Raw genomic sequence first — 25,327 nt, forward strand, 5'->3', positions numbered from 1 at the left:
TTTTAATAGCAGCAAAATGCACTGTAGATACCTCAGAATATGCATTTTGTTGGCTTTCAATATCAGAAATAGTGCTTGGCGGCGGGGCTCCGCCCCGTGCTGGGGGAGCTCCTAGCGCTCCCCCAGACCCCCTTTCTGGCAATGGCGGGGAGTCTACAATTTTCTAACTAACTCCAGGAAGAACCTATTCTAGGGCGCAGTAAGCGTCTACCGAAAGAATGATGGGTCAGAATATAATAAAGTTATATATATACACACACACATATTAATTTTTTGCGGGGGGGGAAGAAAAAAATGCCCCCCCCCCCCCAAACCTAAAAAAAATAATCAGAATATGCAAAGTGTTGTGAAACACTTAAATTAAGTTATTGTGATCTACACCCAGAACTAGAGAAAAATACACAGCATTGCAAGAACTGAGTGTGAAAGCCTTTGGCTTATTTTGGGTATTTATTTCGTTTCTTATTTTCTAGTTATTCTTATGCATTTATTCTTAAAGTTTATTCAAAAATCGGATCAACTTAAAAAAAAAGGAAAAGAAAGAAAAAAGATAAACAAAATCAGTTTTCCAGTAATTTCGTCATGCCGTTCTAGAAAAAGGATTAAAGGCCTGCTTTTCTTTTGTAGATCTATGTAAATTAAACATACTCATTTTCAATGCCAACCAGTATATTAGATACATATGATGAACCGCAAGGCCGAGAAGTAAAACCTCGAATGGTATGACTCTTACTTAGAATTAGATTAAGAGTACATTCATTATTTATTTTTTGAACGACATTCCGACGTCATTCGTCGTCATTGACTTGACTTGTAACTGACTTGACTTGTTGTCTTGTGTTAGTTTTGTCCCAGCGATAGGGCGGCCCATTCGATTTATTTTGACTCTGTTGTCTTGACATTCACTAGTCTTAGATCTAATTCTGACACATTATAATTATTATTAATGACTCAACTATTGTCTTCATTAGTAATGTAAACTGAATTGTCAATTGGTTGAGTAAATTGAGTTCACTTGACTTGTTAATAATTCAAATAATTATTAAATTTATTAATAAATTATAAATTAATATTTAATTTAATTCAATTTCATTTTCACCCATTAGATCTATATTTTAATTATATTATATATATTAGAAGTCTAGACCTTACCTTATACTTATAGTAGATCTAGATCTAGATTGATTATAAGAGTCTAAATCTAGATCTATCTGGACTGTAGATTCATCTTTTTTTCTTTTTAATTTTTAGATCTACAAATCTAGTGTAAATTCACTAATTATTGAATGTCTTGAAGGGAGATAAGTTGAACCTTATAATTATCATATTTTGTAAAGTCTTAACTAAAAAGATTTCAGTAGTCAGTACAATGCATAAGATTTAAATACCGGTATGAAGAAAATACAGATATTTTCACAGTCTATATTATACCTTTTTATGTGGACAGTAATAAAACCAGATGTGTAGGTAGAATCTAACTCAAATGTAATAAAATCTTTTTAAACAAATATTATTTCATTTTTTCAACCTTTTCAATTTAGGCTACAGGTTTAATTCTTGCTGGTCTTGGCATAGCAGCTATTGGTTTCGCTGGTAAGTCTACTCAGTTTTCTTGTTTTATTATATAGCGAAATTGACTTTAAAAAAAAAAAATTAAATGGTATAAAATAATTGGCTCCCATCTTAATACCAGTACCATAGTTTTTTTGTGTTTTTTTTTTTTTTTTGTGGGTGGGCGGGGGTAATTAACTTATTTGTAAATAATAATAATAATAATCTTTATTGTCCGTTAGGAAATTTGACTTGCCATTTGTGCATTACACCAAACAAAGGATTGTAACTAGAAAAAAAAACAAATGTACATTCACACCAGATTCACCTTACCTTGGTGTACCTTACATTATTTATTCCTGTAATATTACATAGTAAAAATAGGAATAAATGTTCATTTACATTGTAATTTATAATTTCTCTATACATATATATATATATAATATATATAACTACTTATTCCCCATGTGTTAGATTTTGTTACCTAAAGCTCTACTAGCCTTTTGCAGTGAAGAATTTAAAATGTTTCTTTTCAGGTCGTTATGCCCTTAGAGCTGGGCGGCTAGCGCAACAGACCTTAAACCAAACGATTGGGGAACTCCCAAGTGGTGTAAGTATAATTTCTAGTTGGTCTTTTCAAATCTTCTCAAAGGGTTGGTCCCCTCTAGTTAAGTCTTTTGATGTTCAGGTCTGTCTAGACTAGTTCAGATATTCTCAAAGAGTTTTGGTCCCCTCTAGTTAAGTCTTTTGATGTTCAGGTCTGTCTAGACTAGTTCAGATATTCTCAAAGAGTTTCCATTTCTAAGCCCTAAGAGTTTTCTGTTCATCAGGTCTAGCATACGTTTTGGTCTAGTTCAAATATTCTCAATAGGTTTCTATGCTCTAACATTTGTCTTTTGTTTACTTTGAAATATTTTTTTCCTATGTTGTTGCTTTTTTTTTTTTTTGTAGAGCTTCAGTAAATACTACAGAGGTGGTTTCGAACCTCAGATGAGTAAAAGAGAAGCTGGACTTATCTTGGGAGTAAGGTGAGTAGGGAGAACATTTTCTTTCCTCTTTTAGAAAACTAGTTTTTTTTTATTTAAAAATGAAAAGCTTATTATATAAAAGCAAAACTCTCCTGTGTAAAAGTCAGATATGGACAAGTAAAAAAGGGACAGACAAACCAAAATCTGAGTATCAGTAAATAAAAATACAACCTATGGGCAAAGTGGGAGGGGGGGAAAAAAAGTCAGAATAGGTTCCTCTAATTTAAAAAAAATCAAAATAATTTGCTTGCATTGTATAAGGATATTGTTCCTTGTTTGTGTCAATCGTTGTTAGTGTTGGTTACCAAACTGAAGCAGCTTTAACTAGTTTTTTTAAAATCCTTTTAGTTCTAATCTTGAAGCAAAACTGTAGAACAAAATAAGCTTGGCAAACATAATCAATCATTAAATCTAAAGCATTGTCCTTAATTTCAACTTTCTTGATGCTACTTTGTCACATTTCAGCCCAACAGCAAATAAAATTAAAATCAAAGAAGCCCACAAAAGAATAATGTTGCTGAATCATCCTGATAGAGGTCAGTGCTATCCTAGAGTTTATTTTTAATCTGTTAAAAAATGTATCTTATGTGTATGTAAATGTATGCATACCCAGTTTCAAACCTGGAAAGATGGTTCAACTACAAAACTATCAAGATGAGCAAATAAAATCCATATACAGACATACTTATTAGACATGTTTTAGGTTAAGAGCATAAATTAATACATTTAAACGATTTTTTTTATTTTCTGTGTGTGTGTGAAGATCCTGTCCCCACTACAGTTATTAAAATGTTTTATTCATTTACAGGTGGCTCACCATATTTGGCTGCTAAGATAAACGAAGCTAAAGACTATTTTGATAAAGCTCGTCCTGGAGGAAGTTGAAATGATGCATATTATTGTTTATTATATTCATTATTTTATCAAGTTCTCATTTGTACATTATCCTCACATGTGATAAGTCTTTCTAGAATTTGTTTTGGCAGTCACATCTGATGAACAATTACAAAAACAAAATCCAGAAATTGTGTATGCCGAAAATTCTATGGTTTTAAAGGATGTTAGTGTGTAAAGATTTTTTTTTTGGACTTTATAAGGTTTGAAGTGTGAATGAAAGTAGATAAGTGATTATGCATTAAAATACATAAAACATTTTCATTTTTTTTAGTTTTTTTTTTTTTTTTTTATTTAATTAAGTTTCTTTCATTCTTTGTTCTAAACAAACATATTGGACAGTATAGATACAATCAACTACTAAATTAACTATTTTACATTACAAAGAACAGGATTAAACAATTGATTATAAACAAATGGACACACATTAAAAAAAAACTGCATTTTAAAAAACAAAAACATTTTGTTTCATTAAAATTTCAGTAATAATTTTATGTCGAAATCAGATAAATATTATTTTGCACAGCAAAAATTGAAATGTTCAAAACAAAACCATAATAGTAACACTGTAGTGTGTCACAAAGAATTAAGTCAAGTCAGGAATATTGTTTACATGGTGGTCAAGTTGACATACAATAATGACCTTACTGCTCAACCCCTAACATAGAACGTGAGGACATTACTTTCTCTGAAAGACAATAGACTTTGTTTCAAAGAACTTCTATATGCTCTATTCAACAGTAATCATACAAAACATTCAAATATGCAATGAATAGTCAGTTACAGGAAGAAATTTAACTAAAATAGCACGATTTATTTCCTTGTTTAAATTAATCTTACACATGACACAAGAATTAAGTTATCCAGCATGTTATTATAGCCACTGGTCATAAAGATAAAGTCTAACTCCTTTCACAGTGCTAGGATTGTATCGATACAAGTTGATTACATTTTCAAGTTTCTTTACCATGAAACAAATAGAATAAATGAAGAAGTAAATTGTTTGTCATGCATGAAAATATGTACATTTTCATGCCAAAGGTTCCTCCAATCAGTCCAGATCACCTGTGGAAATATGCCGCACCCTGTGCACTTTATTGACCTTGTAAGTCACCTGCAATTGTTAGAAGAAAGGTTTTATAACAAATTCAGTCTACTGGGTTTTTTTTTGTCAAAAGTTATAAACTGAATGAATTTGTTTTAAAAAAATATTTTTTTTTGGTTACTTCAATTATAAAAAAAAAAGATGCAAACTAAATGTCATCAACCTAACTGTTAATCAGGATTTTCTTACAAAGAACAATCCCAGGCTTAATGGAAAGAAATGGTAGAAGGAAAGCAGCCTTATGAAAAAGGTTAAAGTTTAAAAAAAAAAAAGACTAAGAATAAAGTCAGAGCTGGCACCTGAAGAAATTGTCTAGTTTTATAAGTTTCAACCATAAGATAATTATAGCTTAGCCCAAACAACCTAGGCAGATTTGAATCACCCCATCTTGATGACAGCACATAACGAATGGTCAAGCAATTTTCATAGTCTTTAATTTTTTTTTACGTCAGTGTCAATCATGGATCCTTCATATCATGATTTAATTTGAAATTCAACTTTGTGTAATAGAAATAAAAACTAATTATTTAAGCAAGAAAGTGTATAAATCAATCTTCAATTTGTAAAACATTACCTCCCCTTCCTGTCTCTCCTCGCCAGGGTGCACTGGGATAGATATTGTGGTGTTAGGAGTGCTCTCCTCCTACCTCCTCTCTATCTTTTTAGGCTATGCTGAGGCTCTGTATCTCTCTGCAAGAGAATTTTATCCATTTCAGAAAACTCCATCTGCTTCTGAAGTAGTTCTATTACACTCTCATGTCCTCTTTCACACTTACCTAATGTTCAAGACAAACAAATATACATTGAAATAAATGTTTTGAACCAGAATAAGTGCCGGTACCATCAATTATTTAAATGTAACACCTTGGCAAGGATTTAGTGCAGCAGGGCATAAAATTGAAAGACTTAGTTTCAATCATGATGTTGATTGGAATATAGCAATAATCTCTGTATATCTCTCAAGAAAATCTGACATCTTTTGGATGAAGTAAAATGGTATGCAGCAGACGTAGCTCACTTGTCTAAAAATAACACCATTGCTCTTAACTCCAAAACTAACTCAGGAAGAAACCTTTTTTTTTACTGATTGCTCAAAGATAGAAAAAGTACATTTTTACGAAGCTTATGTCAACTCACTCTGCCTGTCTGATAAAAGATTTTACACATTATTTCTCTCCCACACCCGTCTTGGATCTAGAGAAACTAGGCATAGACAAGACAAGAATCAATTTTTAAAAATTAACAAATAAGTCAATTAACTACTGGTAATTAAGTATTTTGCTTAGTACCAAAAAGGGAAATTAATCCTTCAGTATTCACAGATAAGGCTAAAATTGTAGGATTTCATCCCCTTAGATATATTATTTCTCCCAAAACCAATCTCAGATTAAGTTGAAAATTAAAACAATTATTTCTTGGCCCTAACAAAACATGAATCAATTAAAATTAATCAAATAGTCAATTAATTATTGGTAATTTTTTTAATTGAGCAAGGGAAATAACTTCTACATTTGTGGGAGGTATAGCTTTAAGTGCAGAGTTGTTTTCCTTAGATAAGCTTTGTATTATTTTTTTTTTTAAGGATTTTTTAATATTTTGCTTGTTAGTATTAAAAAAAAAAAAAAAAACATTTATGACAAAATTTTGCTGAAGCCAAATCAATTTTGTAGTCCACATGGTTATTCCAGCTAAATGCAATGAATGAGGCAGCATGTAACAGTTTTAGCAATGAATAAAATAGCAGACAGATTGGGAAGATAGCCAACATCTAGACATCATCAAGTTACATTGCATCTATGAAAATGACTGGCATATTAAAACAAAAAGATGGACTAAGCCTAGAATGTATCATCTACTCTCTTTAGCAATGCTAAATACATAAGACCAAAAAAAATATCTGAAAAGAACATGATTTCTTGTTCTTGTGTGCTAGTGTACAAAATTAAGAACATATTATTTTTTTTGTAATCTACATTTGTAAAAAAAAATTTCCTCAAGGATAATAAAGATTATTAATATTATTTATAGCTTTAATGCAATATGAAAAGTTTGCATTTCTTTTTCTCTCACCTTATGTTTCTGTGACAGAAATGTTTTCTGATCTTCTAGACTTAAGATTTTCTCCATTAGTTCTTTTACTGAATTGTTTTGTCTTTCTGAAATTCTTCCAACCTGCAGAAAAGCAACCAGAAATACAGGATTACAAAGTGTATACACTTAGCAAAAAGTAAAGATCTAAAATTGTATACACTTAACAAAAAGTAAAGACCTAAAATTGTATACATTTAACAAAAAGTAAAAATCTAAAATTGTATACACTTAGCAAATACAAAAAAACTAAATATTTTATAAAATAATGTTTTTTTTTGTTTTTTTAAAATGATAATGAATCTCTATCTTACAGACATTCCAACACTCCTTATGTACTCTTGTGTTAGACAAGTCATTCAAATTGATCACAGCAAAGAGATGAAAACTAACTAGATCAGACAAATACATAAATGCAAAACCCTTGTGGAAAATATCTCTAATAATCAGCAATTAGGGCAGTGGCAGAGTGGTAAAGCGTGGATTATTAGGGCACTCCTGAGTATCCACCTAGCTCTAATGGGTACATGATGTTAGATTGAAAAGTAAAGGCGGTAGAACATTATGCTGGTCACAAGACACCCACACTTTAACCACTGGCCACAGAAACTGATGACCTTTACATTTATTTCCCTTTTGATAAGCTTTGGTTTTAAAAGCTATTTATTTTTTTCTATTGCTTGTTTATAAGTTGTCTTGGAGTGATTTTAAGACTTTAATTATACCAAAAAAGATTTCTATACAAATATTTAAAAAGGTCAATGGTGACTCATAAATCTTCTTTGCATATCTTTGCATTAGCTAAAAATTTGTCAAAAATGACTTAAATCAATAAAATTATGTTAGACACACATAATATAAGCTAACAAAGCTAAAATAATCTTTCTTACTGATTTTTGTCTCCTTGAGAGTAATCCTCTGGTCAAGTTTGTCCAGCTTTGCCTTTAACTCCTCAATCTTCTTGTCCCTCTCCTCTACCTGATTGTGAAGTGTGGACAAAGTGCGCTCATAGTCTGCCATCTCCAGGTCGAGCGTGCTGCTTTGTTTCATTGACTGAAAATATGTATTTTTTTTAAAACCACTTTTGATGATCTAAAACTAACATCCCTACCAATACACTTCTTTTTAAATCCTCCCTTTGTTTAAACCGTTTTGTAAACCAGAAATAGATACTGCAAACTTATCTGTCCCTGCTCACTTTAATGTTTGCTTTAATAATATATTGTAATGCAGAATTATAAAACAAAATTCCTCACGGATAATAAAGATTACTCTTATTGTTAATATTACCTTCCTAGCAGACGTGAGCTGTTCCTGTAGATCTTTCATGCACACTTCCAATTTAGTTATTTGTGACTTGTAGTCTTCTTCTGATGACTTCCATTTGGCTTCAGCTTCAGCCATCTTGTGCTCCAACTAAAGAGGAAATAACAATAAAATGGAAATCCTGAATATACCCTGAAACTTTTTTCTTCCCTATTGAACACATAGAGAAGATGTGTTTTATACTTAAGAATAAACATATCTTTAGTCTATTCCATCTAGCAAGATAGCATCAAGGGGAACAACTTACAATTTGTTTCTCTTTATGGATTTCTTCCAGTTGTAGTCTCATAACACACAGCTCCATCTCTGATGTTCTCTATATGTACAAAATAACTTTTAACAACAAGCTTCAATTCGTAACACATCATCATATAGATAGAAAAACTATATGTGCAAATATTATGACAAAAATTGAAAATACTTTAAGAAACCACTTTAAAAAAAGAGATAGCACCTGTCAGCTTCCAAACTAGACAGCTAAGATTTCTTAGAAAGGCAGCAGGATAAACATTTGAGACCAAACCGATATCCATTACTGAGGATATAATTAGACAGCGAAAAAAAGAACCTAAATCAACCACCTGCAGATAAGGAAAATGTCTGCACTTGATGTGGCAAAATATATAGATCACAGCTACATATATGACGTATAGCCACATGAAATACTGCACACCCCTTCCCATCCTCAGACTTGAAGACAAGATTTATTATTAATATTATTACAAAAATTAGTAATTGTACTAAAACATTAGTTAAAAATCAAGGTATAATTTTTTGGCTAACCTGTATTATATTGTGAACAGGTTTAGACATTTCTTCTTCTTGTTCAGGTTCTTTCAAAATGGAATCTTGCAGTTGAATGCCTAGGTTCTCTTTTATGTCCAGATTATCTGACTCCTTAAAATGTACAAATATTAAGACAATTAGTGACTGTGTAAAAACTTGCACTTTATTAAGTCAAAAATTAAGGTGGCTCAATGATATAAACCACTTGGCTACCTATCATGGAAGAGTTCAAATCCTAACATGAGCTGAGGTGAGTTGGCTGAGTGCCTAAAGGCAGCAGAGAAACTTTCCCCCAGAAAACCGCCTCGCCCCCAATGTCCACACAAAAACCTTGTATCATAGCGCACTGTGCATTATATAATATAAAAAAATATGCTGTTCAACAGCATTTTAAAAAAAATTCTAACCTGACTTAAATTTTGAGCAGGTTTAGAAATGTCTTCTTCTTGATGAGGTTCTTTCAAAAGGAAATCTTGCAGTTGAATGTCTAGTTCCTCTTTTATGTCCAGATTATCTGACTCCTTAGTATATATAAATATTATGACAATTAATAATTTACATAAAAACATTCATTTCATTAAGTTAACAAGCAAAGTATATAAAAAACAAAACAAAGCCAATTTAAAGGGGAACAACTCAGCCCTTAAAACTAATCTATCAATAATGTACAAGTTATTTTCCTTATTCAATATCAAACTAAATAAATAATTATCAATAATTAATTGATTAATTGTTGTTGTTTTTTTTTAATTGATTCATGTTCTGTTAGGTACAATAAATAATTGTTTGAAGTATCAACTTGATCAGAGAATGCATAAGGGAGAAATAGTGTTAACAATTATTTAAGGGGACTAAAACCATCAAATTTAGCCACATCTGTGAATACTGAAGGACTAGTTTCCCTTGTTGGTATGAACAAAAATAATTACCCATAATTAATTGACTAATTGGTTCCTTTTTTATTATTGATTATTATTATTACGTTATTATTATTATTGATTCATGTCTATGCCAATGAATAACTGTGCTAAGTTTCAACTTGATCCGATAATGGGTGTGGGAAAAATAAGGTGTACTCTCTTTTTTACCAGGATTTAAGCTTTGTAAAAAATCATGATCAAACAAAATTTCTCTAACCTGCACCATATTGTGAACAGGTTTAGATATTTCTTCTTTTTCTTCCAAAATTGAATGTTGCAGTTGAATGCCAAGCTCTTCTTTTATGTCCAGATTCTCTAGCTTCTTAGTGTTGAAAAGAGATTGGCAAGCGTGTTTTTTCTCTGGACTTCTACGATTGAGTAGATTAAGGGATGCCTGAGTATATTTCATGTTCTTTGGTTTCAACTGAAAGCAAACAAATTAAAAACATTAGAATTATTGAGAATATTGTGGGTATAGTGAGTTTTAGAATAAAAAATTCAGGGGAAAAATTACTTTATTATTCAGAATGTAAGCTGATTGATTGAGACGTGTAACTCTATCTGATGATGCAACAGGACTACTACTAATTCTAGCCAGCTTAGCTTCCTCACGTGATTTTCTCATCCTTTCTCTGTTTTTAAGCCTGCAGATACAAACCAAAAAAAGAACATTCAGGTTTACAAAAAAAAGAAGAATATTAATTTAAAATAGTAATAATTTTTGTATTTAAATCGCTTACGGTACCTTATAGCAGTTTTTTTTTGATGGTTCAAAGCTGCTCGCTGAGCTCTTCTCTGGCTTGATTGATATTTCCTTAGCTCATTTGGTGACATATCTTTGGGTCTCTTTTTATCATGCGCAGGTCTTGGAGTGGAACCTGCACTGTTTGGTGTTTCATTAGACTTCCGTGTCTTTGATTTCCAATAATAGTCTCTTGAATACTGTCTGTAAAATACCAGTCAGATTGTCTGCAATCTACAACAGTGATTCCCAAAGTAGTCTATTGTCACCACCTCAAAGTTGGTGCCATAGAGTAGAAACCCTAATTCTGTATTGTGTATGTTAATTCCATATTGTGAATCTTATTCACAACCCATGTTGCACTAAGGTGAACACTTTTGACCTTAGGTGAACCAGAGAGTAAAAGGCAGTCAGTCCACATAGAGATCTTGTAGCAAGCACTTGTATTGAGTCACTTAAGATATAAGCAGTAGAGTTAGATGTTTAAAGTAGTTGGTTATAGAATAAGTACTAAGTTGTGATATTCGTATATTACTGTTGGATTAATACTGACCATTCCTGGGTCGAACTGTATGGTGTATTCACTATGTGGTGTTAGATTAAACTTATTGTGTCTGCTACACCCAGCGTCATTTCATTATTCTGTGATTTGTAACAAGAACCCAATGTCACCACCACGCCTACATTGATAACCACAGCCACATTCATAACATATAAAACAACCCGGTGACATTTATAAAATAAACCGGTGACATTTTTGGTGTCAGAAGTGTCCAAAGTGCAAGTCATTTATTGTCAGAAAATGACATCTTTGGTGTCAGAATAGTGTCAGAAGTGTCAGCAAACAATATTTTATGATGTCAGAAGTCAGAACTGCTAACTTAAAGGATTTATGAGCACCAGAGGAACAAGTGTAGAATTTTTTTCTATTGCTGTCAGAAGTATTTTAATACTACAGTTACTTACAGTAACATTTATACGGATATTTTTGAAGTTGGCAAGTGAACTATTTAGTTAACACATGGAAAAGTAACTCTAAAAAATATTTGTTTACACAAATCATGACGCCACTCAACGAGCAAGAAAGCTAAAACCTGATTATTATAGACTCTACTATTTTTCTCATTTGGTCGTTCAGCGACACATTCAACATTATAGAGATGACCTAGATCTACATTTATTGAGACCAGCACACAATTTTTCAAGTGAGATTCACGTGATCCAAGAGTGACATTATTATTATCTTCAGCTAGTCTAACACTACTAACAGAAAACAGAGCTGAAATTGAAAGTGAACTGTGCCTACTATTTTAACTTGTACTTCAAGATTGAACTTTACATGAATTACAACTAATCCAGAATTTATTAAATTTTTTGACTACACACTTGTATCTAGAGCCACTACTACATGTCATGTTGACCTGCCATGACACAGTTACCATTAGCAAGCTATTTTTTTCATCTGTGATGAAATGAACAATTTGAACTGTTCCTGTCTGAGCTGTATTTTCAACTTTTCCAGTTGACTACTGTCCTAAGTGTCATTTATCTGGAAGCCTGATTTATGTGGTTGTATTTTTTTCGTACACCAGTTGAGATAGCTTTAGGAGCACAGCATTGTTCAAAGTTACTTTAACATCCTAAGCGAAAGAGATCAAACATGATATGCTGAGACAACCTGATCTTACAACCTGTGTGGGTGAAACTAGACAACCGTGATACTACAACCGATGTGGGTGAAAATCTAGTACTACAAGTCATTCAAGTCATCGTTTGAAGACAGCTGATATATGGTCAGTCGAAGTAGCTGACATATTCAAGAATCATCTACATCGAGTGCTCGTCATAATTCTAATGACACACTCCTATTGTCGCTGTCTAACAGCACATTTAATAAGAAAGCGCTCTTACTCTTAGACCTCTCTTGTCGTCACTACCTAAGGTCATTTTTAGTTATTTATATTTGTTTCAGCAACTGTACGAAACAGTGGATTACCTATCAAGCACATGAATTATTTATTGGATTACTTGTCAACTATATGAATTGTTTAATGGATTATCTGTCAAACATATGAAGTATCTATTGGATTACTATTGTTCAAGAGCTTGAGTACCGTATCATTTAACATTGTACTGTGGATTTAACAAGTGGATTACTTATGAACTGTACCATTGTGCTGTGGATTTAACAAGTGGATTACTTATGAACTGTAACATTGTACTGTGGATTTAACAAGTGGATTACTTATGAACTGTACCATTGTGCTGTGGATTTAACAAGTGGATTACTTATGAACTGTACCGTTGTGCTGCGGATTTAGCAAGTGGATTACTTATGAACTGTACTGTGGACATATTTTATGTGGAGCATCACCGGAACTTTATGTACAAGTCAAGCATCAAGTGAATATTTAAGGGAAGTAACTTTAATTACCCTTTAGTATTAATGAATATTGATTAGTTCTCTCTGAACTACACCACAATTTTTTTCATTGTTTACATTTGTATTTATATATACATTTGACTTTAGGGACTAAATTTAATTATCTATTGAGTCTGAGCATTTATATTTTTTTCAAGTAAGCATCCAGGTATTGGTAGGGACTCTTTAGATAAAGTAAATACTTGCTAGTATAGCTGTATTAGTCAAGTTTGTATTTCGTTAAGTATCTATCATATTGTTAAACTCTTGTATTGATATCGTCTTGTGTACATCTGTTGAATTTTCTTTTGCGTCATTGTTATTTCTCATTGTAATTCTTTTGTCTACTATTTCTACTATCTTGTAATGTCTCTTTAAAGCAGACTGTTTAGTATCTATAGTGTATTTATGTTTGTCTAATTACTTATTAATATATATATATTTATTTTACTTCTTATTTCAACCTATTTTTTATTATTATCAACACTACACTACACACTTGATACACTATGTGATATATTTTGATTTGAGATTGTGACAAGATTGATTGTATATAATATATACTTTGAGCACATTGAACTATTTTGATGCTATTGATACATTGATCACTATTTATCAGACTAATAAGGCTCACATAATTGTGAATTACTTGTTGCAATAAATTTTTACATTGCAAGTGGAGATACTAAAAATACATAATCACATAATTGATCAGTAAAGTATTACATTACGAACTAGACAAAGTACCAAGAATAATTTAAGATACCTCATAACCTCAATTGTTTCGCACAAAATATATATCTACTATTACCTGCAATTACTATTTGAGCTATAATAATTATTTATCGTACAATATTCATTTACAACTACCTAGTGTACACATATCTATTAATTAACTATATTACTAATTTGAATCTTTGAAAATGGCTGAGTATGAAAAACTAATAGAGATAGTGGATAAACTAAAGTTAAAAGAAGATGATAGAGCTGCATTCATTAAAATTGAAATAGACAGAATTAGAGTAGAAAAAGACAAGCAACGGGAAGAAAGGCTACATGAAAGAAGACTGAGAGAGAAAGAACAAGAAAACTTAGAGAAAGAAAAAGAACGCCAGCATGAAATAAAATTAAAAGAACATGAAGAAAAAATGGCCAAGCTAGCAAAAGAAAATAAAGACAATTCAGCAAGTCAAACTTCATCTCATCATCAGTATCATAGCAAATTTAGGAACTTTGACCAAAAAGAAGACACATTGGAAAATTTCATAATTCAATTTGAATACATCTGTCAAACAGCAAATATGAATAGTGCACAAATGGCTCAACAACTTCTAGCTAACCTAAGAGGTGAACCACTAAACATCATCGACACACTAACTATGGAGCAAAGAAAAGACTACAACACAGTAAAACAAAGACTTATTGAACATTTTGGCAAAACGGAGGAACACTATCGAAAACTTTTTAGGGAAATAAAACTAGCAAAGAATACAGATTTAAAAAGAACAATACATGACATGCGCCAGAACATGACAAAGTGGCTACAACTCGCAAACTGTAACTTAGATGACCCCAAACAGATATTAGATTTCTTTCTCATTGAGAATGTGCTAATAAATGTTACAGATGCAGCATTCTCATTCCTGAAGGAGAGAAAAATAAAAAATGAAGCTGAATTGATATCAAACTTAACAACATACAAAGACTCACACCCAAACATCACCATTGACAAAAGGGAATTGTACAATGTAGCTGCAACAGTGACAGAAAACCATCCAAGATCTACAAATAAATTTAAATATGCCAAGAGCATACAATGTTTTTTCTGTGGTATATTGGGTCACACCAAAGCAGAGTGCAGAAAGAGAATGGCATCAGAAAAACAGCAATATGTAAATAGAAACCATAAATATGGAAGAGATAACAGAACTTTCCAGAGCTTCAGTCCTAACTATAATAGATCCTATCAACAACAATATAACAGAAGAACATGGCAAAGCTACAGTCCAACTAACAGTAGATCACATCAAACAAACAGAAGATGGCAAAACAACAGAATGTCTAGAAGAGATCAATTTCAAGATAGACAACATACTTACCACAATAACAATCATACCAGACAAAACATGGCAGCTGTAGCAACTGAAAGACCAATAGAATATGAAACAGTAGCATATATACAGACAAAGGTAGCCAAATTAAAAGTGTATCCTGCCTATGTGGATGGCATTAAGGTATATGCATTACGTGACAGCGGCTGCACCTCAATCATTGTGAAGAAATCACTAGTAAAACCTGAACAGATACTTGAAGACAAGGTCAAACTGACTTATGCAAATAAAGACTTATGGGAAGAATGTGAAACAGCATTAGTTTTCATTGAATCACCATGGTTCACTGGTCAATACAAAGCCATAGTAATGAACAACCCAGCTGAAGAACTAATTATAGGGAACATAGAGAATATAGTTGAACTGTCAGAAGAAGCCTTAGTAAAATGGGCTAATAGTGTGAATCAAGAAAACATTGAGTTAGCATCAACTACTAATTCACATGATTACAACAATGTCAGTATACATGAAGCAACTAAAGATAATCAGTCAATTACAAATGCAAATAAAATAGATGTAGAATGTCAAACTCATTTGCTAACAGAAGCATCTAAACTAAATAAAGATTGCCAAACAATTAACACACAAACAAATGATAGTGAAATACAAACAGATGAAATACAAATAGATGATAAAGATAAAGCTGAAAAACAAGAAATACAAAATGACATTAACACTAGCTCACCTAAAGTAATAATAACAGAGGAAATATTAGCCTTGACATTTAAAAATAGCAAACAGATAGAAGTATATGATCTAGAAGTCAATTATCAGGATGTTGTATGCATAGTTGATGAAGAATCCACAATCACTTTTGTAGAGCCCAATTTAGTAGAAAAAGAAGATTATTTGAATGATATAGCCATTGTAACCTTACCAAACTCTAGAAAGATAGAATGTAAAACTGCCATGGCTGAAATCAAATCACCATTTATAAAAGGGAAAATAAAAGTTGTAATACTTGAAAATACTATCAGTCCAGTAATTATTGGATCTTATCCAAAAGTTAAAGTGCATCAAAAGCCAGTAATACATAAAACAATATGGTTTTATGACCTGTCTGATTGTGATTTCCAGAAAGAAATTTTTCAAATAGTACAAGAAATAACTTGTGATTTTGGATATAAAAAAGTTTGGAAACATCCAGAACTTGGAGAGTCAATGTGGGTACAAATAAAAAACTTTGGCCATTACAAAGAGTTATTACATAAAATATACGGAACACCAATTAAGGGACTCACAATTAACATCAGTGTTGTTGACTTAATACATTGCATCTGGTAAACATTGAGCATTATTCTGTAAACATTGAGCATTATTTTGTAAACAATGAGTACTATTTGTAAACATTGAACTAGAAACCATTTTTTTAAAAAAAACTCTATTTGTAAACAAACTTTGGAATTTGATTACTTCATTGTAACCTACATTTTTTTTCACATTCTTTTGTCAACAAGAATAACATTTTTGTACTCAACAATGTAAACAAATATTGAATTTTTTCCCAACTTATTCAGTACCTAGCTTAATTTTTTCCATACAATGTAAACATTATTTTTTCTCATTGTATTGAGAACAACTTGGACAAAATTTTTTTTTCTACAGCTATTGTAAACAAGATTGGAATTTTTTTACTATGTCATTTATCACAATTATATAACTTAGTCACATTTTTCAATACTATTGAAAAAGGAGATTGATTCATAATGTAACTTATTTATTCAATGTCAATTAGTGTAATTAAATATTGACATACACTTGTATTTTTTGAAAACATTTTTGTCAAACTATTCTTATGGACTATATTTTTTGTAACAATCATTGATGTAAACAAGAAAATTGTTGTACAAACTTTTTGATATTTCAAGTACTGAAAGAGACACTTGATATTATTCTTTTAAATTGGATTTACACATTTTTTTTCACAACAGATTAAAATAAATACAACTAAACCATTATGATGTTATGCTTGTATGTATATGCTTGAACAAATTAATGTAACCTCAAAGATTGTATCACAACTGACACATTTTCTCAGTTGAAGTTTTTTTCGACAAAGAGTTTTTTGAACTTTGTACACAATAATTATTTGATAAACAATGTAACATTAAACTTTTGCCATTACTAGTTACAAATTATTTGAACTGTCATATGGAGAAATACTTAATTGAAACATTAGGTGCATGTAACAAGCACTATGAAGGACACTTATTTATTTTGATTTCATGTTGATACTTTTGAGCAAACATTTTGATACTTGAATTATACATATTTACTTGTGTAATATTAATGCACAACAATTTTTTATGGAGATGTCAAACCTCATATTGAAGTAAACAGATACATTGAATTTGTAACAATGATCATTAATCAATTTGATCTTGAATTTTGACACATATATTTTGAATTTTTCTATACTTATCACTTACATATTGAGACTTACTTGTAACATTTTCTACATGATTTGTACATATTGTATTATTGGTGTCAAAAAACCAGACTTCTAACATTTCTATAGTGTCAAAGATTTTTTATAAATAGATATTGTGAATAAAAACTTGTATTAATTTTTCACATTGTGACATAGGAGATTGTCATTGAAATTTTCGTCACACTTTGCACATATTATTATGAAAAGACTTGTAAATATTGAACACATTTGAACATTGATGTATATATTAGAACTACATGTAAAGAATTATTTGGGACGTTAAGTATTTGACTCAGAGAATTATTTGAATTGCCTTACAAGAATATGATGAATTAGAGAATTTTGCCCTTGTATGAATTTTTTGATTCAGCAAATATTTTGTGTAACACTGTCATATTATATATTTTATTGCAAGTTTGTAGTTCTATTTGAACTCAGCAATTGAACATTTCATAGACCCCAAGAATTCCAATTGATCCTACTTATGATAATTATGTCGTCAAGCTGAAAAAAATTTCTTCAAAATTTTTTTTCAAAAGGGGGGTGATAGGTAATGTCACCACCTCAAAGTTGGTGCCATAGAGTAGAAACCCTAATTCTGTATTGTGTATGTTAATTCCATATTGTGAATCTTATTCACAACCCATGTTGCACTAAGGTGAACACTTTTGACCTTAGGTGAACCAGAGAGTAAAAGGCAGTCAGTCCACATAGAGATCTTGTAGCAAGCACTTGTATTGAGTCACTTAAGATATAAGCAGTAGAGTTAGATGTTTAAAGTAGTTGGTTATAGAATAAGTACTAAGTTGTGATATTCGTATATTACTGTTGGATTAATACTGACCATTCCTGGGTCGAACTGTATGGTGTATTCACTATGTGGTGTTAGATTAAACTTATTGTGTCTGCTACACCCAGCGTCATTTCATTATTCTGTGATTTGTAACAAGAACCCAATGTCACCACCACGCCTACATTGATAACCACAGCCACATTCAATACTATATAAAATACATCAGTGACATCTATAAATACCCCCAGGGGTCTATGAAGACTTGCAAGGGGTCTACGAAAGTGAAAAAATAAATTGTGGGTCTATGACATGTCCAAGGGGGTCTACGATTATAGATTTAATTTAAGCAGGGCGTGACTTTAATTTTTACATCCCATTAATGTAATTATTTTATACAATAATATATATTTGTACCTTAGTTGATCATTTAAATATTTATCCTGCTATTCAAATGAAAAAATGTTTGCATTTAATTAAAAATTATTATTTAAAGAGCTTAATTTTGTTTAAATGTAACAAATTTTTAACAAAAAGAAATGTAGATTGTACAGTGTTGATTATTTTAAGTTGGGATTCATTCCCTCCTTGTCAAACAAGCAGTTGCTAAGTGTTTTATTTATGACGATATGAAACCAATTACGCTGGAGGATCATTTGAGGCAATGCCAACCAGACAAAATAGATACAGATTAGAAAAACTTTCAAACACTCAAAGATAAAGAATAGAGCCACAAAATTACTCTTCAGCATTATATAGATAAGATGATGGTTTGTGATAGTCTTACAATATCTCTTTACTTATAACAAAATACGGAAAAAACTATAGATAAAACATTGATTTTACCAGCTGTTTTAGTTTTAAAAACTGTTTTGTACAAACCTACATCTGATATTATTAAAAGAATTTCTTAAGCAACAATACAGTTCAAAGGCACATCAGTGGCTTGATTTATAAAATTAAATGCTTCATATAATTCATTGCAAACGACATATATACAGTTTCGGATCACCAGGGTCGCAGGCTCTGACAGGGTGTAGCACTGAGTGCTGCAAACTGCCTAAGGGTCTCCAGCTACTAATTTTTCCTCAGGGTTGACCCCTGAAAGCTTTTGTATATTTGGGTATAGTTGCAAGGTAGCAAGCCAAGGCTAATGAGCCCTTCTTGCTCAAAACTTACTGGTTTAGAAGCCAGTTACTCACCTTCGACCCATCTCCCTTAGTGACAACAGTTTCAAGGACTCTATTTGTGCCACACGTGAAAGATCAAGAAATACACAAGAAACTGCTCTTTACCAAAACTTTTACAATGATACTTAAGGCAAATTAATAAATAAATTATAATTTAATGTTTGAAGGACTACTACATAGAACAACAAATTCCTATATCCGTAGCAACGGATGATAAACCCAGAAAAAAAAATGTCCACTGTGTTTAATGATTCAAGCAATACATATTTGTTGTTACTTTTATTATTTACGGGTACAAAATGTGTGTATTGTGGGTGCATTATTATAAGCTGAGAGGATATGCTTTGTTTAAACTGTGCTTTAACGGCCATTCATTTGAATGATAACAAAAAAATGGGGCGGTTTCGTGAATTTGTTTATTTGATTGTCGCCCCTAATGTTTGTTTACATTTGTTAGACTGTGTACTGACTATATTTCGTGTCGTGATCTTTACTATATGTGTAGTTGTTTGTCATTCAGTGTAATAAAGCTTTAGATGTAACATGGTTTTTGTTAAGGCTTAAAAGTTTGATGTTGGGAATGAGGGCTTTCTATTGGAGGATTCAAAACAATTATGTAATTAAATTATAATATTAGATGTTTCACTAACTAAACTAAGGCTAAAAAGTGTATTGTTGGGGGAGGGGGCGTTTCCTTAAAAAATAGTGTGTGTTTGGGGGGGGGGGGATTATGATGCAAGCAGATAAGAAGGCTACAACTTATGGGCCTAAGAAATGTTTGTCTATATACTCCATAATAAGGGTTTGCAGGCTGTTCAATTGAATGATGAAAGAAACAAAAATAAAGGGGACTTAGAATCTGGGGTCTAGAAAACTGTGTTTGCTGTGGGGTAGCGTTGTAATTCAGGCCATTTTAAAGATGGATTTAAAAGTGTTCCAGGTGATATTATAAGCACATATACCAACTATTTCAAAAATAGTGCAGCACAGGTATCAGATACAGTTATATAAATGTGCTTTTAGAATTCAAGGACAGCTGCTTCATAAGAAAATACAACTGCCAAAACATGTGTTGGGGAAGGGGTGTTTCATTTGAAAATATTGGGGGCCATAATAATGCAGAGAGATGGATGGCTACAATAGATAGACCTAAGAAGTATTTGTGCATATGCTATAATAGGGAGTTGTGGGTCCTTTATTGTTTGTAGGATAATATGAAAGAGAAAGATTGAAGATAACTTACACCCTAGCCCAATCCTCCCGAAACATGATAGGGGATGGCAGTGGGAGGGGTATGAACTCAGGACCATCAAAATGACCAAAGGACAGTCCAGCGCTCATACCACACGACCAGGCAGCCATCTATACATATCTATTGAAAGAGAGACTAATAATATATTACTAGTTTGGATCCAGATACACCCAGCTTCTCATCTAAGTTTAAAGTCTTTTTGATATAGGCCTATCTGCAACAGGCTATTTTTACAAATATTACCTTTTCTTTTCTTTCTTAGCCTTGTATTCATCTATCTCCAGCTGGCTATGTGTACTTTCTTCCCACTCTCTCTTTTTTTTTAGTTGATACTTCTTTGTGGCTGCTCTCTGCTTCACCAACAATTCATTATACTTTTCTGGATTTTCTATCTTTAATCTGCGACGGTGAGTTGAGGTGGATGACATTTTTATTGTAAGTCAAATTAGATGATCCACTATTTAAAGAACAAAAAAGTGAGACTATTTAATTTTGTGAAAAGCAGAAAAGAATAATTGCACTAGGTCTGGGAAAGTAAGGCACTCCAGTTCTGGATCTAGATCTCATGTTAAAAACATTTTTTGTGGATGACATTGAGTTATAGTCAACGCCTTGCTATGTGTCACTAGACTCTTAGACTTAGACTGTGCATGACTATAGATAAAAGTCTAAATAATAAAGAGTTTTGAAAGAGTCAAGGGACAGATGATGATGATATCTACTTTAACATTGATTGATTTCATTTTTTAAGAAAAAAAAATTCAACATGTCATGTACCTGTGTCTTTCAAAGTTTGCCAAGCTGTTCAACATACTGTCATGTCATATATTATAGAATACAGATCTAGATGATACATCTGAGAATCTTAAATTATCTTAATAAAATACAGATGTTACTTCAAAAAACTAGGTCTAACTAACTCTAAGTTGTTTAAGTCATGGGCCTTATTAAAATTACCCAATCAATTTAATACATTAAAACATGTACTGTGTAGGCCTATAGATTTTAAAAATTAATTATATTTCATTTTTAACGTTAAATATAATTTTTAAATAAAATCTAGATTTAGAGTCTCGATAACTATACTCTATAGTAGATGATATCTTCCAATGAGAAAAAAAGATGTAGATTATTGTAGATCTAGATTATTCTAGACTCATTATTAATTAATAATATCTATAATAATATGATGATATGATTAATAATAATTTAATACAGAAACAGTTTAATAGTTTATGTGACTAGATCAGTGGTTCCCAAACTTTTTTGTCTCGTAGACCCCTTGCCATGTTTTCTGGTTTTCGGTAGACCCCCTGCTTAACTTATATTGCATTTATGCAGATTCATAAACTCGTTTTTAAAACTTATTTCTAACTGTAGTGTAGTGAGTCGAAGAGTGAAAAAGAAATTCAAAGGTGCAGTAAAAGTCACATTCCTCGTCCCATATGCTAGGACAAATTTGTACAAATACTCCTTCTTCCCTAGTGCTATTAGAGCATGGAATGGGTTGCCTGAGCTAGCCAGGAAAACCAGTGACTTGGCAGAGTTTAAGTCATTGGTTAATATGCATGACTAACTGCATGACGCGTAGGACGTAATCATCTTCTTTTTTGAAGTAACGTCTGTATTATATAAGATAAGATAAGATAAGATAAGAGATCTATCTTTTTTTTGACTGATAAAATTTAAATTTAAACCAAAAAAAAATAAATAAATATGTATTGCTGGAATCACCAAACACACTAGAAATGTTGTTTTTTTTTTTTTTGCATGTTCATCATCCGTTATTACGGTTATTATGTTTCATATAGAATTTTTTTGTTCTATGAAGTAGTCCTTCAAACATTAAATATTAATTAATTAATCAATTTGCCTTAAATATCATTTTAAACGTTTTCGAAAAGAGCAGCTTCTAGTGTGTTTCTTGATTTTTCACATCTGGCTCAAATATTGGGCCCGCGGAATTGTTTTCACTAGCATGAGAAGGGTCAAAGACGAGTTACTGGTGCCTAAATCAGTAAGCTTTGGCACGAGGGACTCATTAGCCTTGACTTGCAGCCCACCAAGCCAAAGGAATACAGAATTCAATCCTCTGCTGCTTTGCAGCTATACCCAAACATGGGAAAGGTTTCGTTGGTCAGCCCTGGGGATAAATATGGAGGAAAGACCATTAGGCAGTTTGCAGCTTTAAGGCTCATCCCAACGATGTGCCCTTGAACTATAGTGTTTCTTAAAGAAATTTGTTGCATAATAACATATTTACGTTTATGTAAAACAATTTTTAAAACTACTTCAATGGCTGGTAAAATCAATGTTTTATCTATAGTGTTTTCCATATTTGGCTATAGTTAAAGAGATCTTATCATAGACACTCACAAATCACCATCTTTTCTATAGAAGAAAGATTGTGTGGGTTTATTCTGAACTTTATTTTTGAGTTTTTGAAATTTTTTATCACCATTATTTTTTTACGAGGGTAGCATCGTCTCAAATAATCCTCCAGTGTAATTGGTTTCATATGGTCATAAAAAGGCACTTAGACATCCGCTTATTTAACCAAGGAAATAAATAATCTATGATGTAAAATCTAGATTTCTTTTTGTTAAACATTAGTTACATGTAGACAAAAGTAACTATTTAGATATGTATTGAAATTAAATACAACAATTTTACATTTCAATAGCAGGACAAATATTTATAACTAAATTACAAATTAGTTATACCTGCTTGAAATAGTTACATTAACGGAGTGTGAAAATTAAAGTTATAACTTGCTTAAATGAAATCCACCACCGTAGACCCCCATGGACATCTCATAGACCCCCAATTTACTTTTTCACTTTCATGGACCCCCTGGAGGTCTTCGTAGACCCCTGGGGGTCTATATAGACCACTTTGGGAATCACTGGACTAGATTATAGATACGTGATACGAAGAATCAAGTTTCTATCTATTATATTTTAAGAGTGCACTAATGCAGAAAAAAAATGCAAATATACTTATAGATATCTATAATAGGCATCTAAACAACCTAAACTAGATCTAGAACCGAGATTTCGATAATTTAAGTTCAAGACGCGTGTTGTTTTTTTACATCGCACGCTAAACTAAAGTTAAAAAGCGTTTTCCCCCATCATTGAAGTAATTTGAAATGAAGACAGACGACAAGATCTAATATTATATATAGATCTAATAATCATTATTGCACACTATTTACTTTTACCTATAAGCAGTTGATATGTTTAAGTTATGGCTTGTAGTAGCTAAAGTCTGTATTATAAGCTATTTTGTTTTTTTAGTAGATAGACTAGATCTATGATGCTGTCGCTTCCATATGCGATGAGGTTAATCTGTCCCGACGCACTTCCGATTGGCTAAACCCAAAAATTTGTTTAAAAAAAAAAGATACACTATGCATGATTACCGAAATAAAAAAATGTTCTAAAATAAAACGAATTGTTGATGCACAAAATGGCAACGAGGCTTTTTTTTTTTTAATAAACTATTTAATTTAGGCCTACGTTGTTGTTTTTTTTATCATTCACCATCTGCCTCTTGACTTTCGTCCTAGGGGTGCTGTGACAGCGTAACGAAATCCCTCTACTGTTCTTAGAAGGACATAAAGAGAGGCCGGTACATTATTCTTTCACGTTGTCTAGCCAGCTGTTTCTTTGGACGACCCTTTCTTCGTGCTCCCTCTACTGTACCTTGAAGCATGACTTTTGACAATGAGTCTTGTCATACAATAGGACCAAGCTTTCGTCTGTTCACTGTATTGATCTTGGATTCTTCCTTTTTGCCATACAGAGAATTGATTAGTAAAAGTACAAACTCGATCGTGTCTTAATTCTTTCCTGACATCGGATACCAGCATTTTTCTGTAGCATTTACTCTCAAAAGCTTGGACTCTTCTTTCAGCCTCCGCGTTAAGTGTCGAACTTTCACAAGCATACAGAGACCACTAGGGCATTTCATCACATCATATTATAGTTTCTATAATTCATGGTTTGTTGTTTTTTTTTTTTGGCCATCACAACTGTATGAACAATATAGGGCCTACAAAACAAAATCCAAAAATTTTGTCTTGAGAGTTGTTAAAGTGTTTAAAGATTTTAAGACTATAAAAATAAGGTTTAAAGTATGATAATAAAGTACATTATTGATGATGCATTTATTAAAATACATTAAACCTTTTATGTTATTTCTTATGTTTTTATTGTAAAGCTTGTTTTTATTTTTTGTTCTAAAACAATAATTATGGTTCTGCATACACACCATGACATCATTTGGGGCATGGTGGCTGAGTGGTTAAGGGCTTGGCTTCCAAACCTGGGGTCCTTGGTCCAAATCTCTGTGAAGACTGGGATTTTGAATTTCGGGATTTTTAGGGCGCCCCTGAGTCCATCCACCTTTAATGGGTATCTGACTTTAGTTGGGGAAAGTAAGGCGGTTGGTGGTTGTGCTGGCCACATGACACCCTGCTCATTAACCGTTGGCCAAAGAAACGGATGACCTTAACATCATCTGCCCTATAGATCGCAGGGTCTGAAAGGGGAACTTTACTTCTACATACTATATAGGAAATAAACTTATTTTTTTAAAATTTCAATGTCTTTAGTAAGAAATCAAATTTTCACACATATTTTTGAAAGTTTTATTTAACATAACAACATTTTTAAATTGGAGATTTT

General features: G+C 31.9%; 2 protein-coding genes across 4 annotated transcripts in view; one reads left to right on the forward strand and one right to left on the reverse strand.

Moving 5' to 3' along the window:
* The first annotated feature begins 514 nt into the window (after positions 1 to 514).
* LOC106065972 (mitochondrial import inner membrane translocase subunit TIM14-like) lies at positions 515 to 3,733 on the forward strand. Its single transcript, XM_056011818.1, has 6 exons — positions 515 to 720; positions 1,542 to 1,593; positions 2,088 to 2,161; positions 2,503 to 2,579; positions 3,045 to 3,115; positions 3,388 to 3,733. Exons 1-6 carry the CDS (start codon positions 658 to 660, stop codon positions 3,462 to 3,464), a joined length of 414 nt encoding a protein of 137 aa, XP_055867793.1. The 5' UTR covers positions 515 to 657; the 3' UTR covers positions 3,465 to 3,733.
* A 211-nt stretch (positions 3,734 to 3,944) lies between these two features.
* The window catches only part of LOC106065974 (uncharacterized), a 33,396-nt gene continuing 12,013 nt past the window's right edge, over positions 3,945 to 25,327 (reverse strand). The window contains exons 1-13 of one of the 3 annotated variants that reach the window (XM_056011817.1): positions 23,860 to 23,987; positions 20,880 to 21,093; positions 10,444 to 10,644; positions 10,213 to 10,342; positions 9,916 to 10,122; positions 9,186 to 9,299; positions 8,776 to 8,889; positions 8,240 to 8,308; positions 7,957 to 8,082; positions 7,557 to 7,719; positions 6,649 to 6,750; positions 5,153 to 5,354; positions 3,945 to 4,587 (exon numbers count right to left, since the gene is read on the reverse strand). In XM_056011817.1, the coding sequence (XP_055867792.1) occupies positions 6,650 to 6,750; positions 7,557 to 7,719; positions 7,957 to 8,082; positions 8,240 to 8,308; positions 8,776 to 8,889; positions 9,186 to 9,299; positions 9,916 to 10,122; positions 10,213 to 10,342; positions 10,444 to 10,644; positions 20,880 to 21,064 (1,410 nt within the window). In that variant the 5' untranslated portion in view covers positions 21,065 to 21,093; positions 23,860 to 23,987 and the 3' untranslated portion in view covers positions 3,945 to 4,587; positions 5,153 to 5,354; position 6,649. Of the gene's footprint in view, positions 4,588 to 5,152; positions 5,355 to 6,648; positions 6,751 to 7,556; positions 7,720 to 7,956; positions 8,083 to 8,239; positions 8,309 to 8,775; positions 8,890 to 9,185; positions 9,300 to 9,915; positions 10,123 to 10,212; positions 10,343 to 10,443; positions 10,645 to 20,879; positions 21,094 to 23,859; positions 23,988 to 25,327 lie in introns of those variants that run through there. The other 2 variants (XM_056011815.1, XM_056011814.1) reach the window with 2 other exon arrangements.

This window comes from Biomphalaria glabrata, chromosome 15, assembly GCF_947242115.1.
Source record: "Biomphalaria glabrata chromosome 15, xgBioGlab47.1, whole genome shotgun sequence".
Lineage (NCBI taxonomy): Eukaryota > Metazoa > Mollusca > Gastropoda > Planorbidae > Biomphalaria > Biomphalaria glabrata.